This window comes from Capricornis sumatraensis, chromosome 6 (genome assembly GCF_032405125.1).
Source record: "Capricornis sumatraensis isolate serow.1 chromosome 6, serow.2, whole genome shotgun sequence".
Classification (NCBI taxonomy): Eukaryota; Metazoa; Chordata; class Mammalia; order Artiodactyla; family Bovidae; genus Capricornis; species Capricornis sumatraensis.
This window is the reverse complement of record NC_091074.1, coordinates 119,732,989-119,748,182: the sequence shown is the minus strand read 5'-3', so window position 1 is coordinate 119,748,182 and position 15,194 is coordinate 119,732,989. Positions and strand designations below refer to the sequence as shown.

General features: G+C 52.1%; 1 protein-coding gene across 1 annotated transcript in view; it reads left to right on the top strand.

Annotated features, from left to right (window-relative positions):
* DCDC2C (doublecortin domain containing 2C) overlaps positions 1-15,194 on the top strand; it is a 102,871-nt gene that overhangs the window by 17,099 nt on the left and 70,578 nt on the right. The window contains exons 4-6 of the mRNA XM_068973662.1: positions 2,828-2,956; positions 6,907-7,044; positions 9,049-9,091. Of these exons, the coding sequence (XP_068829763.1) occupies positions 2,828-2,956; positions 6,907-7,044; positions 9,049-9,091 (310 nt within the window). The remainder of the gene's footprint in view (positions 1-2,827; positions 2,957-6,906; positions 7,045-9,048; positions 9,092-15,194) is intronic.

The window sequence follows — 15,194 nt, the reverse complement described above, 5'->3', positions numbered from 1 at the left end:
ACCATCACCACCACCATCACCATCACCATCATCACCATCACCACCATCACCACCACCATCACCATAATCACCATCACCACCATCACCATAATCACCATCACCATAATCACCATCACCACCACCATCACCATCACCACCACCACCACCATCATCACCATCACCACCATCACCACCACCACCATCACCATCACCATCACCATCACCATCATCACCATCACCACCATCACCACCACCATCACCATAATCACCATCACCACCATCACCACCACCACCATCACCATCACCACCACCATCACCATCACCATCATCACCATCACCACCATCACCACCACCATCACCATAATCACCATCACCACCATCACCATAATCACCATCACCATAATCACCATCACCACCACCATCACCACCACCACCATCACCACCACCACCACCACCACCATCACCATCACCACCATCACCACCACCACCACCATCATCACCATCACCACCATCACCATCACCACCATCACCATCACCACCATCACCACCATCACCATCACCACCATCACCACAATCACCATCACCACCATCACCACAATCACCATCACCACCATCACCATAATCACCATCACCACCATCATCACCACCACCACCATCACTACAATCACCATCACCACCATCACCACCATCACCACAATCACCATCACCACAATCACCATCACCACCATCACCATCACCACCATCACCACAATCACCATCACCTCCACCATCACCATCACCACCATCACCACAATCACCATCACCACCACCACCACCATCACCACAATCACCATCACCACAATCACCATCACCACAATCACCATCACCACAATCACCATCACCTCCACCATCACCATCACCACCATCACCACAATCACCATCACCACCACCACCACCATCACCACAATCACCATCACCACAATCACCATCACCACCATCACCACCACCATCACCATCACCATCACCACCACCACCATCACCACCATCACCATCACCACCATCACCACAATCACCATCACCACCATCACCACAATCGCCATCACCACCATCACCACCATCACCACCATCACCACAATCACCATCACCACCACCACCACCATCACCACAATCACCATCACCACAATCACCATCACCACCATCACCACCACCATCACCATCACCACCATCACCATCACCACCATCACCATCACCACAATCACCATCACCACCATCACCATCACCATCACCACCATCACCACCATCACCACCATCACCATCACCACCACCATCACCATCACCACCATCACCACCATCACCACCATCACCACCACCACCACCATCACCATCACCACCATCATCACCACCATCACCACCATCACCATCACCACCATCACCACCATCACCACCATCACCACCATCACCACCATCACCATCACCACCATCACCATCACCACCATCACCATCACCACCATCACCACCACCATCACCATCACCACCATCACCATAATCACCATTACCACCATCACCATCACCTCCACCATCACCATCACCACCATCACCACCATCACCACCATCACCATGATCACCACCATCACCATCACCACCATCACCATCACCATCACCATCACCACCATCACCACCATCACCATCACCTCAACCACCAGCACCATCACCTCCACCACCAGCACCATCACCATCATTATCACCATGATAATAAAATTTATTCCTGGATCCAGGTGCTATTTCCTACTTTGAAAAAACACTTCTTATTTAAAAACATTTGATGTTTTTCCTACTTTAAAAATTAATAGTAGCTGTCTATGTTTGGAAAGACTTTTGGTGTACACCCTTTAGGAGCACCACTCAGTGGGAACATTGCTGCCAATCTTCAATGTAGTAGTAACATCACAGATGAGTTGTGATGCAGCTTGTACAGAACACCCTTTCAAGGTTTGTTGTGGGGCAACATTTAAACATGGGAAAAGGTGGACTCTGGAGTTTGCAGGCCTCTTGCCACAGAGCCTTCATGAGAAAATGGATTCTCTTTATTGGGTGCAAGCATGTTAAATTAAAAGTTACATTTACCCTGAAAAAAAATAGAGATGTATTTCTCCAGTTTTAAATTATTTGCGTTTGGATATGGCTCAGCAGGAAAGAACACTCCTGCCTATGCAAGAGATGTGGGTTTGATCCCTGGGTCAGGAAGATGCCCTGGAGAAAGAAATGCCACCCACTCCATAGTTCTTGCCTGGGAAATCCCGTGGACAGAGGAGCCTGGCAGGCTACAGTCTATGGGGTTGCAGAAGAGTCAGACATGACTTAGCAACTAAACAACAATACTGTTCCATCGTGCCTGTGTACCACGTCTTCCTTATCCATCCCTCTGCTGATGGACGTCTAGGTTGCTTCCACGTCCTGGCTGTTGTAAACGGTGCTGCAGTGAGCACTGGGGTGCATGCATCTTTTTGCGTCACGGTTTTCTCTGGGTATGTGCCCAGTAGTGGGATTGCTGGGTCATGTGGAAATCCGATTTTTAGTTTTTTAAGAAACCTCCATACTGGTCTCTCCTAGTGGCTGTATCAATTTTCACTCCCACCAACATTGTAGGAGAATTCTGTTTTGACAGAGGCATAGTTTTTGAAGAACAGAGTGCAGCCCTGCCCATTGAAGCATGCTCTCTCCTATGAGGCTGAGTCCCTGCCATTTGTGCCCCCTTCTCCGAGCTCAGGGCTCTGTGTGGTTTCCGTGGTTCTGTGTGTGTTTCCTGAAAGCCCAGTGTTTTCCCCCAGAGCGTGAGGCACTAACAAAGTCTTTCCTTTTATCCTTGCAGCGTCTTCACAAATGGAAGATTATTTATTCCACCTGTAAAGATCATTATACCCAAATTCAGCCTGATGGAGTGGAACAGCGTGCTGGCCACGGTCGGGGAGAAGGTCTTCCCTCTGGGAGGCGTTAGAAAGTAAGACTGTGTCCTGTCCTGGGGACCCAGGAAATGGGGGCTTTCGGTGAGAACTTGTAGCCAGCACCAGCGAGGTCTAACATGAGGCTCGTGAACTCTGGTTTTAATTGTTCGGGCAGGCAGTATTTCTGTAGTCCTCGGGCCATACTTATTTTTAACTAATTTTGTTCATTCAGTCAACAAAGTTTAGTGAGTGTCCCCCTCCCACGAGGTGTGGTGAACACGGCTACCCAGGTAGGTGTGTCCCGTGACCCCACTCTGTCCCCGGGGCCCCCGCACCCCTGCAGGGGGCCAGCAGTTAGAGTTGGGCAGAAGTCGGGGGGCTGACCGGCCCATCAGTGGGAGTGGAGTCCTTGGATGGAGGAGGCTGCGGTGGCTGCACCTGGGTCACGCCGAGGAGACACTGAGCTTCCCAAGGTCTGTCTCCTCCTCTGGGAGACTGGAAATAAGAACAGTACCTGCTTCCAGGAGTTGTGATGTGGTGAAGTGCCTGAGGAGCCCTTGGTGTCTTGTAAGTGTGGGATGGGCTGGTGATACCGATCGGGAACGAGCGAGGAGTCTGGGGGAAACCGCAGACGGTCCACTGTATACAGCTGGCGTCCTTGTGGGGAGGCAGCCAGGCCTGAGGCCGGAGCAGCCTCCAGGGTCCACACCGTGCAGGCCCTGCAGGCCAGCGCCTTGCTGTCTGCAGGCTGCTGTGTGTGTGTGTGTGTGTGTGTGTGTGTGTGTGTGTGCATATGTGTGGTCAGTGATGCACTGGGGAGGAGAGGGCTGGGGTGGCCACTGGGACAAGGTCCCGAGTGGATGGAAGGCGCTGGACCTGGAGGTGGGGAAGGTAGCCTCTTGTGAGTGGACGGGGACAGCGAGCCGAGTGTGAGAGGAGAGGAAGCGTGAGCCTGGGCCCCGAATGTGCAGTGAGACGCCTTGCAGGGCCGCTGTTTGCTCTGATGCTTGGTGGCCTGGGGTTAGGGAGGGGGCAGACGGGTGGACGGGTCTGTGGCCGAGCAGGGAAGGATCAGCCTGGGAGGGGCTCGGTGTGGAGGTGAGTCCAGGGACAGCCCAAGGTCATAGCCAGCAGCCTCAGTGTGGAGGTGTGTCCAGGGACGGCCTGAAGTCGCAGCCAGCATCCTGGTGGTCCCCGCAGGGAGGAAGGGGGCTGAAGTCATCGAGGCCAAGGGGCTGTGGCTGGAGGGGAAGGTGTGGCTGAGACAGTAGCGGAGCCTGCTTGGGCAGCAAGGGGAGGACTTGGGAGGGTAGCCTGTCCCCCGGCCCTCGTCCCCCCGGCCCCCGTCTCCCTGACCCTGCTGGAGAGCACAGCGCTGAGTGGTCCTGGCCGAGTCCTGAGGCCCCGAGGTCCGGCCGTTTCCACTCTCAGTGTCCGAGGAGCACGGTGGGCCACACCTGTGACCCTGAGCCTGGTCTCGCTGCTTTCTCACTCGCTGGGGGCGCTTCCAGCTCAGCTGCCCTTTGTCTTTCCCTCTGTGACGTTAATATCCATCGTTTCTACGTGTGTTTCTTCCTTTTGGCTCCTGTTTTAGCTTCTTTGGGGATTCCTGTTGTCTGGATGATGGCACCTCTCGTTTTTATCCCCTAACTTTCGCCCTCCGTGTTCTGCTATCATTCCCTGCTTCATCCTGGGATGAAGCTCCTCTGTTTTTATCTTACAAACAGTAATTGCTTATTTCTTTTTTTTTAATTAATTTTTTTTATTGAAGGATAATTGCTTTACAGAATTTTGCTGTTTTCTGTCAAACCTCAACATGACTCAGCCACAGGTATACACACATCCCCTCCCTTTTGAGCCTCCCTCCCATCTCCTGCCCCATCCCACACTCTAGGTTGATACAGAGCCCTTGTTTGAGTTCCTGAGCCATACAGCAGTTCCTGTTGGCTGTCTGTTTTACATATGGTAATGTAAGTTTCCATGTCACTCTCTCCATGCATCTCAGCCTCCCCTCCCCTCTCCCCGTGTCCATAAGTCTGTTCTTGATGTCTGTTTCTCCATTGTTGTACCGTGAATAATTCTTCAGTACCGCTTTTCTAGATTCTGTATATATACGTTAGGATACGGTATTTATATTTCTCTTTCTGTCTCACTTTACTCTGTATAATAGGTTCTAGGTTCATCCACCTCATCAGAACTGACTCAGATGCGTTCCTTTTTGTGGCTGAGTAATATTCCCTTGTGTACATGTACCACCACTTCTTCATCCATTCATGTCTATGGACATCTAGGTTGCTTCTGTGCTCTAAGCTATTGTAAATAGCGCTGCAATGAACGCTGGGATACATGTGTCTCTTTCAAGTAATTGCTTATTTCTTAGTTCCCTTATCTTATAAAGTTTTCCTTGTTCAAGCTCCTGCTCCATCTGTCCGAGAACGTCTTCCGGTGGCGTCTCCCCAGCCGTCCACCCCCAGCACCTTGGGGTCCAGGCCCCGGAGCCCAGGCTCTGGGGAGAGGCTGTCCTCCAGGCTATGGGAGGTCAGTCTGCCCCCGCCCTGGGCCTCTCAGTGCTGAGAGTGCCTGCCCCTCCCTGGCTTGCTGCTGGTGAGCTGTGAGCCCTCTGGGGGGATGGACACCGACTGTCCAAGGAGACAGCAGGAGGGGAAGGGAGTTCCAAGCCCTGCCTCCCACCTGGAAGCCCGGGGCTCTGCTCCCAAGGCATCTCACCACTCTCTCCTGTCTGGGGGTCTCCTTCTTGCCCCTCCCGGTGACCCAAGGCAGCAGGGCCAGGAGCTGCCCTGGTTGGAAACAGATGCTCAGGCCCCATCCTGGGCTCACAGGATCAGCACTTCCGAGGCGGGGGCCCAGCCGCTGTGTGTGAGCCAGCGCCCGGGCTGGTCCCATGCTCGCTGGGGTTTGGGGGTGCGCGATGGAGGAAGGGGTGGGTCCCAGGGGTCCCGCCCATCTGTGTGTCCTGCTGCCGTCTCTCGCCTCCGCCCCTGTGCCCGCTGCAGCTGTGGGTAAGCATGTCCCCCACCCCGGCTCTGCGTCTCCTCCCCCAGGCGGGGTGCTTTTCCTCTGCCACATCCCACCCATAGCAGCCAGCTGAGTGCTGTCAAACAGCGCTCACCCCACACTTCCACCCTCCGCTCTCTCTGAGTAAGCGATGAATTCCAGGCTCGTGATTCAGTGTTCAAGCCCTGTGTCCCGGCTGTCTGCAGAGGCCCCTCCTGCTGCCTCACAGGTTTCCCTCCTTCTTCCCGTGAGGGACTCCTATGCACCCTTCAAACCCCTCTGCACATTCTCCCAGCCCAGTGAAGCCCTCAGTCGCTTTTGGTTTCTCTCCTCAGAGCGCTGGCACTTTGCCCTTCTCTGGTCCTACTTGTCTCTCCAGGTTTTGTACACTGCTCGACTGTGGGGAAGCAGTGACTTTCTTATCCATATTTTTATCCAAGGCAATGCCTACCTCATTGTCTTGTGCCGAACAGATGCTCAACATTGGGTGAACTGAATGGTTTCTTAAACGAATGAGTGCGTTAATGCTTGCCGGAAAGAGTGCAGAATAAAAAGCAGACATGTTTTAGTCTTTCGGTGCTTATAAGAAGGCATATTGTTTTCTAATAAATGCCAGGTTTTTTTCAAGTATTGTTGCACAATATAAGCCAATTTGTATTCATTTTAGCTGTTATTAGTTAAAATTAATTGAACAACAACCTACAGCTTAAAGTGTTCTTCTCAAGGGCCTTTGAACACTTGTACATAATTAAAAACATACTTTAATTTAAAAATCTAAAAATGGAAAGCAAGCCTAATCCTGGCAGAGCCGCCCCCTCAGGGCTCAGCGTGTTTGGATCACGTTTGTTCAGAGAGCATCAGTCCTGTTACTCCCCGTGTGGTCCGCACGCCAGTCGTGTTCTCTACTGGACGCCCCTTCTCCCCATCCCCAGCCCATTGCTGACGTCACGGCTCTTAAATCTCCAGCCCATTGCTCTTTCTTTATCCACAGACTGTTTACAATGAATGGACATCTTTTGGACAACCCTAAGGATTTGCAGGACAACCATTTTTATGTGGCTGCAGGACTGGAGGCCTTCAAGAATTTCCCTTACTGGAAGTCCCCGAAGGTGCCGAGTGAAGTCCAACAGTGAGCACTTTCTGTTCCTTTTCCCGCCTGGTGAAACCTGCCCTTTCCCTGGCACCTCCCCTCACGTGGCCAGTTCCGTTCAGGGAGTTCAGTCTCTGTGACCCCATGGACTGCAGCACACCAGGCCTCCCTGTCCCTCACCAACTCCTGGAGTTTACTCAAACTCACGTCCACCGAGTCGGTGATGCCCTCCAGCCATCTCATCCTCTGTTCAGGTATCTGCTGGTATCAGGCCAGTTCAGGTATCTGCTGTTTTGCTGAAATTTGATCTTATTTTATATGTGATGCAGTTTTGGATTTTCAGAATCTTGGCGTGGAGGAACCTCTGCTGCTGGGGACAATCACAGCGAGGCGAGGTCCCATGTCGAGTGTGCTGTCTTTCTCTGGGGGCCTGGGGTCACAGAGGTCAAGGGTCTAAACGTGCAAGATGGAGGCGGTCCCAGGCCACTGTCGTGGTGACCCGCCCTCCACCTGACACATTTTGTTGTCTTAATTCGACTTGCTTTTCCTTCTGTAAAGCAGCGTGTGCCGGGGGGCAGTCTCTGCTGGTGAACAAAGCCGTGATTTTACAGTAGATCCCGGGCCTGGGCAACAGGGAGCCCCCGGAGTGTGGGTCTTTGGTCGTGGAGGAGGGGCTGGGAGGAGGATGAGACGGCAGGGGCTGTGGTCCCGTCCCCTGAGAGCATGTGGCGACTGTCCCTCACTCCCGGATCTGGGACAGGGCAGGCGGGCACCTGAAGAGGAGGCCCCTGCTCTCCTGTGGGCTCCGGCCTGGGGGACGGCCGGGGTCTTCCCTGAGGCAGAAGAGCCCGGCGGCGGCGCTCCGCTGCGCAGCCGCATCCTGCGTGCATGCTCCTGAGGACGGAGCGGGCTGCTTCTGCAGAGCCCTTCTCACTGTTCCCAGCCCTTGAGGTGATGAGACAGGTGGTTTGCGTCCGTCCCCAGGGCAGAACGGTGCTTGACCCCTCCGTGAATTTCCGCGTCCCACCCAGCTTGCTTCTCAGGCTGTATTTGTGTGAAAACCCTCCGTCTCCCAGCTCCACATATCAGCCTGTAGATTCCGGTCCCTTCCGCCCTTTCTGAGTTTGCCACCAGATGCAGACACCGCCCTATGGGTCTGGGGCCCTCGGGGTCATGACCCCGGACAAGCTCTGAGTGTCAGACTCCCGGTGGCGGCGGGGCGGCCCCAGGCTCCGCGGACCGACGCGCAGGAGGCTGCCTGCGGGACAGAAGGTCCAAGCTGTGTGCCGACCCAGCTCCTCAACTTTTGGCCCCAAAGGAAATGGAGGGGGACTGGGCTTGGGGCTGGATTTTGTCCCCAGTTGTGCTGATCAGTTGGGGGGCGTTTGAGTAAACCCTCATGTCCAGAGCCCGGGTTCTCTACCAGCCCAAGGAGAGCAGGAATGCTTGTTCTGCCCATCCTCTCAAGGGCTGTGTGAAGAAACGGCGTTTGCAAATGTGATTAAACAACTGTCAAAAACTTTCAAATGTTACGGTTCCCATCCCCCCAGCCCTGAGAGCGTATAAAGGCTTTAGGGCAGAAAGGAAAGGAAAGTGAAGTCGCTCAGTCGTGTCCGACTCTTTGCAACCCATGGACTGTAGTCTCCAGGCTCCTCTGTCCATGGGGTTTTCCAGGCAAGAGTACTGGAGTGGATTGCCATTTCCTTCTCCAGCAGATCTTCCCGACCCAGGGATGGAACCCAGGTCTCCCACATTGTAGACAGACGCTTTACCGTCTGAGCCACCAGGGAAGTTTAGGGCAGAAGGTGCCTATAAATGTGCTGCTCTTGGGTCAACCTTGGGTCAACCACTACCCACCCCGGGAGGGGGGTGCCTTCTCTCCCGGGAAGCTGATGCTGTTAGGAGGCTGTGTCCTCTGGGACAGTTAGCTCCTTCCTCGTGGCTGTCAGTGTCTCCTGAGGCTGAGGCAGCGGTCAACATTTTAATTCAGATGTTTTTGGTGAGCTTTAAACATTTCAAGCTTGATTCTCTTTTGTTTTTCAGAAAGTACACAGACATGGAGAAGCATTCACGAAGAAAGAAAAAAGTAAGTGCTTCTTAACAAAGGACAGAGGACAGCTGTAATCACCCCCGGGGGGCTCTTCAGTGTATCAGTCTGTTCTCTTCTGAGTCAGGCTGCCAGCCCTTGGGTTTGCTCTCCTGGTGGGGCGCTTTCCTCCTCCAAAAGACCCTGGTGTCCTTTGGCATCAAAAAGGACGTAGGACAGGCTAGCTCCGCTCCTTTCTAACGAGCCTCTGAGCACAGGCTCCCTCCTGGGAACAAGGCGAGCAGGAGATCGGGGTGAACCTGGGGCCCAGAGTCCAGGCCTGAGAGGCACGTCCGGGGTTAGTGCTGGAACACAGTGAGTGCGGAGGTAAAAAGATGCACAGGTCTTATGGGACCTGCTGGGAGGAGCAAAGGTGAGCCTGGCTTGGCCTGGAGGGAGCTGGGAGTGGATTTTAGGTAGACGTGACAGCTGGAGGAAGTGTGTGTGTTTGTGTGTGTGTGTGTGTGTGTGTGTGTGTGCACGTCTGTATGTGTTCATCTAAACACAATTTGTTATTGCAACGCAAAGCACGGGACAAGGGAGGCAGGTGGAGGCCAGACCTTGGCGACCTGGACAGGCCCGTCTGTCCATGCGATGGCCACCTATTCCAGACCAGCTTATGAAATCCGCGCTGCAGTGGCTCTGCTGTGTGAATGTTCACTCAGCAAAGCTGTTGAGTGCCTACTGCTTCCTTCCCTCCCAGCTGGCCTGCCTGAGTCCTCATCCTCTGGGAGCAGCTGGCCTTGGGAGCTCTTGAGTTATCAGTCTACTCTTTCCTGATAGCAGGCCGCCACCCCTAGGGTTTGCTCTCCTGTCGCAGCTCCAATTTCATATCCACCGTCTATCACCTCCCTGCAAGCCGCTCTGGCTTCCGTACCCCCGGGACCACCTTGTGTTCACCTGGGGCAAGCCTGGCCTTGGGGTCCAGCCCTCACTCCGTCTGTACTTTCCCTGGAAGAGCTCAGAATGATGACTCCCCTGAACTGGCCCTCTTCGCATTGACGTCACAGCCACAATCCTTGCCCAACCGGCCTGCACTGAAAAAGCCTCACTGCTGAAAAAAAATACTTTCTGAGTATATTTTGCTAAATGTTGTTAGGGAGCTTTGCACATCTCTTCCTAGGTGAGACAGAGCTCGTCTGCTGTCTGGCTTTTGGTGTGAAGCTTTCTCTGATTTGACGCTGTTGTTATTTTGGTAGCTTCTTGAGCTGAAGGGTCATCTTACTTTTGTCTCTCTCTCTCTAAGGATTGCACTGAGTGTTAAATGTCTGCTGGGTGAGTGGGTGACCATCACCAAGGACACATACATGATAGCCGTGATTCTGCCCTCAGGGTGTGCTCCGTCTAGTGGGGACAGGCACACGGACATGAGCTGCGACACACGTTTCGTATAAACGAGTCGTGTGAGTAGGATGATGCCTGGTGGGAAGGGGGCGATCGGCACGTGGAGCTCAGCAAACGAGGTCCAGGCTGTGACTCAGAAGGGCCAGGTCACCCGGGAGGGAAAGAGCATAGGATCCGAGCTCTACGGGGTTATTCTCTGCCGCCTTCCCCAGGATTTCACACGTCGTGTGGGCACTGCATTCTCAGTGATGACTCTTGTTTAGCGTGAACGGTGCCAGTTTGAAATCCCACACCTTCGTGGTTTTGGATGCCGCTGAGCACACAGGTGATTGGATCCACCTGCTGAACCCACAACGCGGGTTTGCAAGTACGTGCTTTCGTTGTGTCCTCTTTCCACTGTTTTGCTGTTTTGGCTTTGGCTCCTTATAGGAAGGGATGCAATTTTCTTTTCACTACATTTAAAATTGGTCTAAAATTGAGCACGTTTTTCCCAGCGTATCTGCATTTCTTTTCCCCTTCTGGAAATCTATCACTGCAAAGATAATGGGTTTCGATGAGGGTATTTAATACTTTGGACTGTTTAAACAGAATGATTACCAACATGGCATAAACTGCAATGCAAAAATGTGTTATTTTAGAAAAACTAGATCTATTGTGCGTGCAACAAGCACGTTTTGTTCTATTAATAGAAGACTAAAAGTCTTAGCAGAAAATAAACAGCACTGGTTTAGCAAAGGCTGATACAGATACCTGTCAAGGGCTCTGCGTTATTCGTCGTCTCTTGTGTAAAGGCCCACGTGGCCCGTTAACCTCAGAACTGAGCCCCGAGGGGGTCCTAGCCCCATCTGAGGACTGGACTGTGTTGCTGAGAATGGAGACTGCTCTGCATGCTGGCCCCTTCCCTTTGGCTGCAGGAGCCTGGATTTAGGGCTAGTCACGGCAACTATCTTAGGCTAAATACATGTGTTCCCTTATTTTCTTGTCCCCAATTTTCCACTTCTAGCTTATTAAGCTTTCATTTATTTTCTGTGTGAGCCATCTCAACATCCTTCTGGAAACTGAGGGGAGGAAATTTAAAAACCCACCCGGAAGCCCAGGACTGCCCTCAGTGGGGACATCGCCCTGCGGTGTGTGAGGGGCTGTCCTAAGCCCTTGGTCGTCTGCCCATTCTAAGAGTGTCAGCTGGGCGGAGTAGCAACTGTTGGTAAGACTGAGAACTGAGTTTTCTTTTAAACCTGCAAGCAGTTTTTTAAAACAGTTTAAAAAGTTGAAGTATGGTTAACTTACCGTGTTGTGTTAGTTTCAAGGGAACAGCAGAGCGATCCTGTTACACGTGTATACGTGTATATGTGTATATGTGTATACATGTATACATGTGTACATGTATACGTGTGTACGTGTATACGTGTGCACGTGTAAGTATGTGTAAGTGTGTGTATACGTGTATATGTGTATATGTGTATACGTGTAGTGTATACGTGTACATGTGTATACGTGTGCACGTGTATACATGTGTACGTGTATACTTGTACATGTGTGTACGTGTGTACGTATGTATACGTGTGTACGTGTAAGTATGTGTATACGTGTATACGTGTACATGTGTGTACGTGTATATGTGTATACGTGTGTACGTGTATATGTGTACGTGTGTACGTGTATACGTGTGTATGTGTGTACGTGTATATGTGTCTACGTGTGTATGTGTATACGTGTGTATGTTCTTTTTCAGCTTCTTTCCTATAGTAGGTTATGGCAGGAGACTGAGGCTACTTCCCTGTGCTGTACTCACTGTCTTGCGATATATTCCCCTGTGCTCGTTGTTTATCTGTTTTGTAGAGCAAAGCATCATATCTTAATACCAAACGGCTAGTTTATCCTTCCCTCCTCTTATCCCCTCTGGTAACCATGAGTTTGTTTTCTATGTTTGTGAGTCTATTTCTGTTTTGCAAATGAGTCAATTTGCATCATTTTTTAAAGTTTCCACATATCAATGATATCATATGATATTTGTCTTTCTCTGACTTACCTTAATAGGATAACCTCTGATAATGTGACAATGTTCTGTATGTTTGTTCCACACGATAATGATAATCATAATAATCTGATAATCTGAAAATCTCCATCCATATTGTTCCATTGTACGCATGTACCACGTTGTTCTTAATCCATTCATCTGCTGATCGACGCTTAGACTTCTTCCATGTCTTGACTACTGTAAATAGTGCTGCTGCGAACATTGGAGTGTGTGTATCTTTTCAAATTAGTGTTTTCTCTGGATGTGTGCCCGGGAGTGGGACTGCTGAATCGTGTGGTCTAAGTCTGCACGTGTGTGTTTTGTTTTAGCATGTTTGATTTTTAAAAAATCATTTATTTCCGGTTGTGCCCGGTCTCCGCTGCTGGGTGTGGGCTCCCTCTAGCTGCGGCGAGTGGGGGCTGCTCTTTGCTCGGGCTTCTCATCACAGGGGTTTCTCCTCCCGCAGAGCCCGGGCTCTAGGCCCACAGGCTCCAGGAGCTGCAGCTTGCTGCTTTCGTTGCTCTGCGGCCTGTGAAATCTTCCTGGACTGGGGATCACACTCGGGTTGCCTGCGTTGGCAGGCAGACTCTTATCCAGTGCACCACCAGCGAAGTCCTGCAGGTGTGTTTTTAAATGACCTGCGGTACGAGGTCTTCCTGACCCCTCAGTGAACAATCTCAAAAACACAGAGTTCTCCACCCACAGACTGTCAGACTTGAACGAGGGCATCTGGTGATGAATTTATACGTGTCTGGTGGCCGGGCAAAGCTTCATGTGCTGGAGATAACAGATGAGCCACGTGTGAGTGTCTGCCAGTGGAGTGCAAGAGCGTGAAGCGGCCGTGACGCGGGGCCCACAGCGATCGTGACACAGGTCGTGACTCGGGGCCCACAGTGGTCGTGACGCGGGGCCCACAGTGGTCGTGACGCGGGGACCACAGTGGTTGTGACTGTCCTCACCCGGGAAATGGACTCTTTCTCTGGTCTAGCCCAAGCCTGCTGTCATCCCTGATTCCACTAGCATCAGCCCTCCCTCCATCGACAGTTCCAGGAGGGCAGCCAGTCACCCCTTTGACTTTCAAATGCACCCATGTCTCTCCATCACCGCGGCCCCAAAGAGTCGGGAGGACACAGTGCCTGTGAGGGAAAGTGGGGTGCAGGATGCGGGCTGGGAGGGCAGGTGAGACACCTGTATTCATGGGGCTCCTGACCTCAGCAGCAAAGTGAAATGAACAGACCCGCACTCGAGAATCACTGCTAGCGACGGAACCCAATGTACGGACTGAAGCTGCAGCATGAGTAGAAATAGCAGAGGAGAGGCCCGTCCCGAGGCCGCCGGGCCCCCCAGCCGACGGCACGAGGGGCAGCAGTTGGGTCTGAGACCTGCTGTGTCCCGTCTTCCTGGCTCCGAGACGGCGCGCGTCTTAGGCTGATGCCTCTTGGCCGTCGTGTTGCAGGTTCATTTGTTGTCACGGTGAACTTGACCACAGCCGCTCGCTTTACTGTCTTCCCAGTTGAGGGGTGCGTGGCTGGCACTGCGCACGGTGAGCTTAATTGCTGTGTAAACGTCCTCGAGATGATTCTGCTGTGATTCAGAATTGAAGTGGACTTCTATGCATTTGCTTTTTATGTTCTTCAGTTCCATATGCTTTTGTAAAACAACAGCCAATCCGTTTATGGACGCAGAAAAGGAGACGACCCATACGTAGCTGAGCTACCAGTTTTAATAGCCTGTTACTATGCAAACAGCCATCATCTAAAAACCGAGGAGCTTATGACGACTCTTGACAAGCCAGCCTCTGGGCTTCCCTTGTGGCTCAGCTGGAAAAGAACCCGCCTGCAATGTGGGAGACCTGGGTTCAATCCCTGGGTTGGGAAGATCCCCTGGAGTAAGGGAAAAGCTACCCACTTCAGTATTCTGGTCTGGAGAATTCCGTGGACTGTATAGTCCATGGGGTTGCAAAGAGTCGGACACTACTGAACGACTTTCACTTACAATGACAGTGATTTATTATTTCTCTAGATTCTGTGGGTTGGCCGAGTGGGTCTTGGGTTGGTTCCACCAGGTACTTAGGAGGCTGCATTTAGCTGGAGGGTCCACTGGGCTGGGGGCCGTCTACGGCCATGTCCCCACTTCTGAAAGATGGTACTGGTTATCAGCTCCTGTTTTCCTTTGGGCTTCCCTGGTGGCTCAGGTGGTGAAGAATCTGCCTGCAACACGGGAGACTCAAGTTTGATCCCTGGGTCGGGAACATCCCCTGGAGAAGGGCATGTCTACCCACACCAGTATTCTTGCCTGGAGAATCCTATGGACAGAGGAGCCTGGCGGGCTACAGTCCATGGGGCTGCAAATAGTCAGACATAAGTAAGCATGCCCACACACACTGCTTCCCTCCACGTGGTATTGATAATTATCTATGTCTAAATAGTTCCTAAAGGGCTTTTTTTCAGGATGTAGAGGAAAGAACTTCTGGGTAATAAGGAAGCACCTCAACATGGCTTAAGTGGCAGCTTAACTTCTTTATTAGTGGCACAGCAAAGAACCATGTGTCCTACCGATTTTTGGCATCTCGATTCAGTGAAATGGGAAGGAAACCGTGAGAAGGAACGTGGGCATGCCCAGATGACCAGGGAGTGAGAGGAAGTGGGAGGAGTCAGGAGTGACTTCAGGGTTCCCAGGGCAGCGGTGGTGGATGGCGGTCAGGAGCTGAGACCTGGGCCCCTGGGGAGGGAGAAGGCAGGT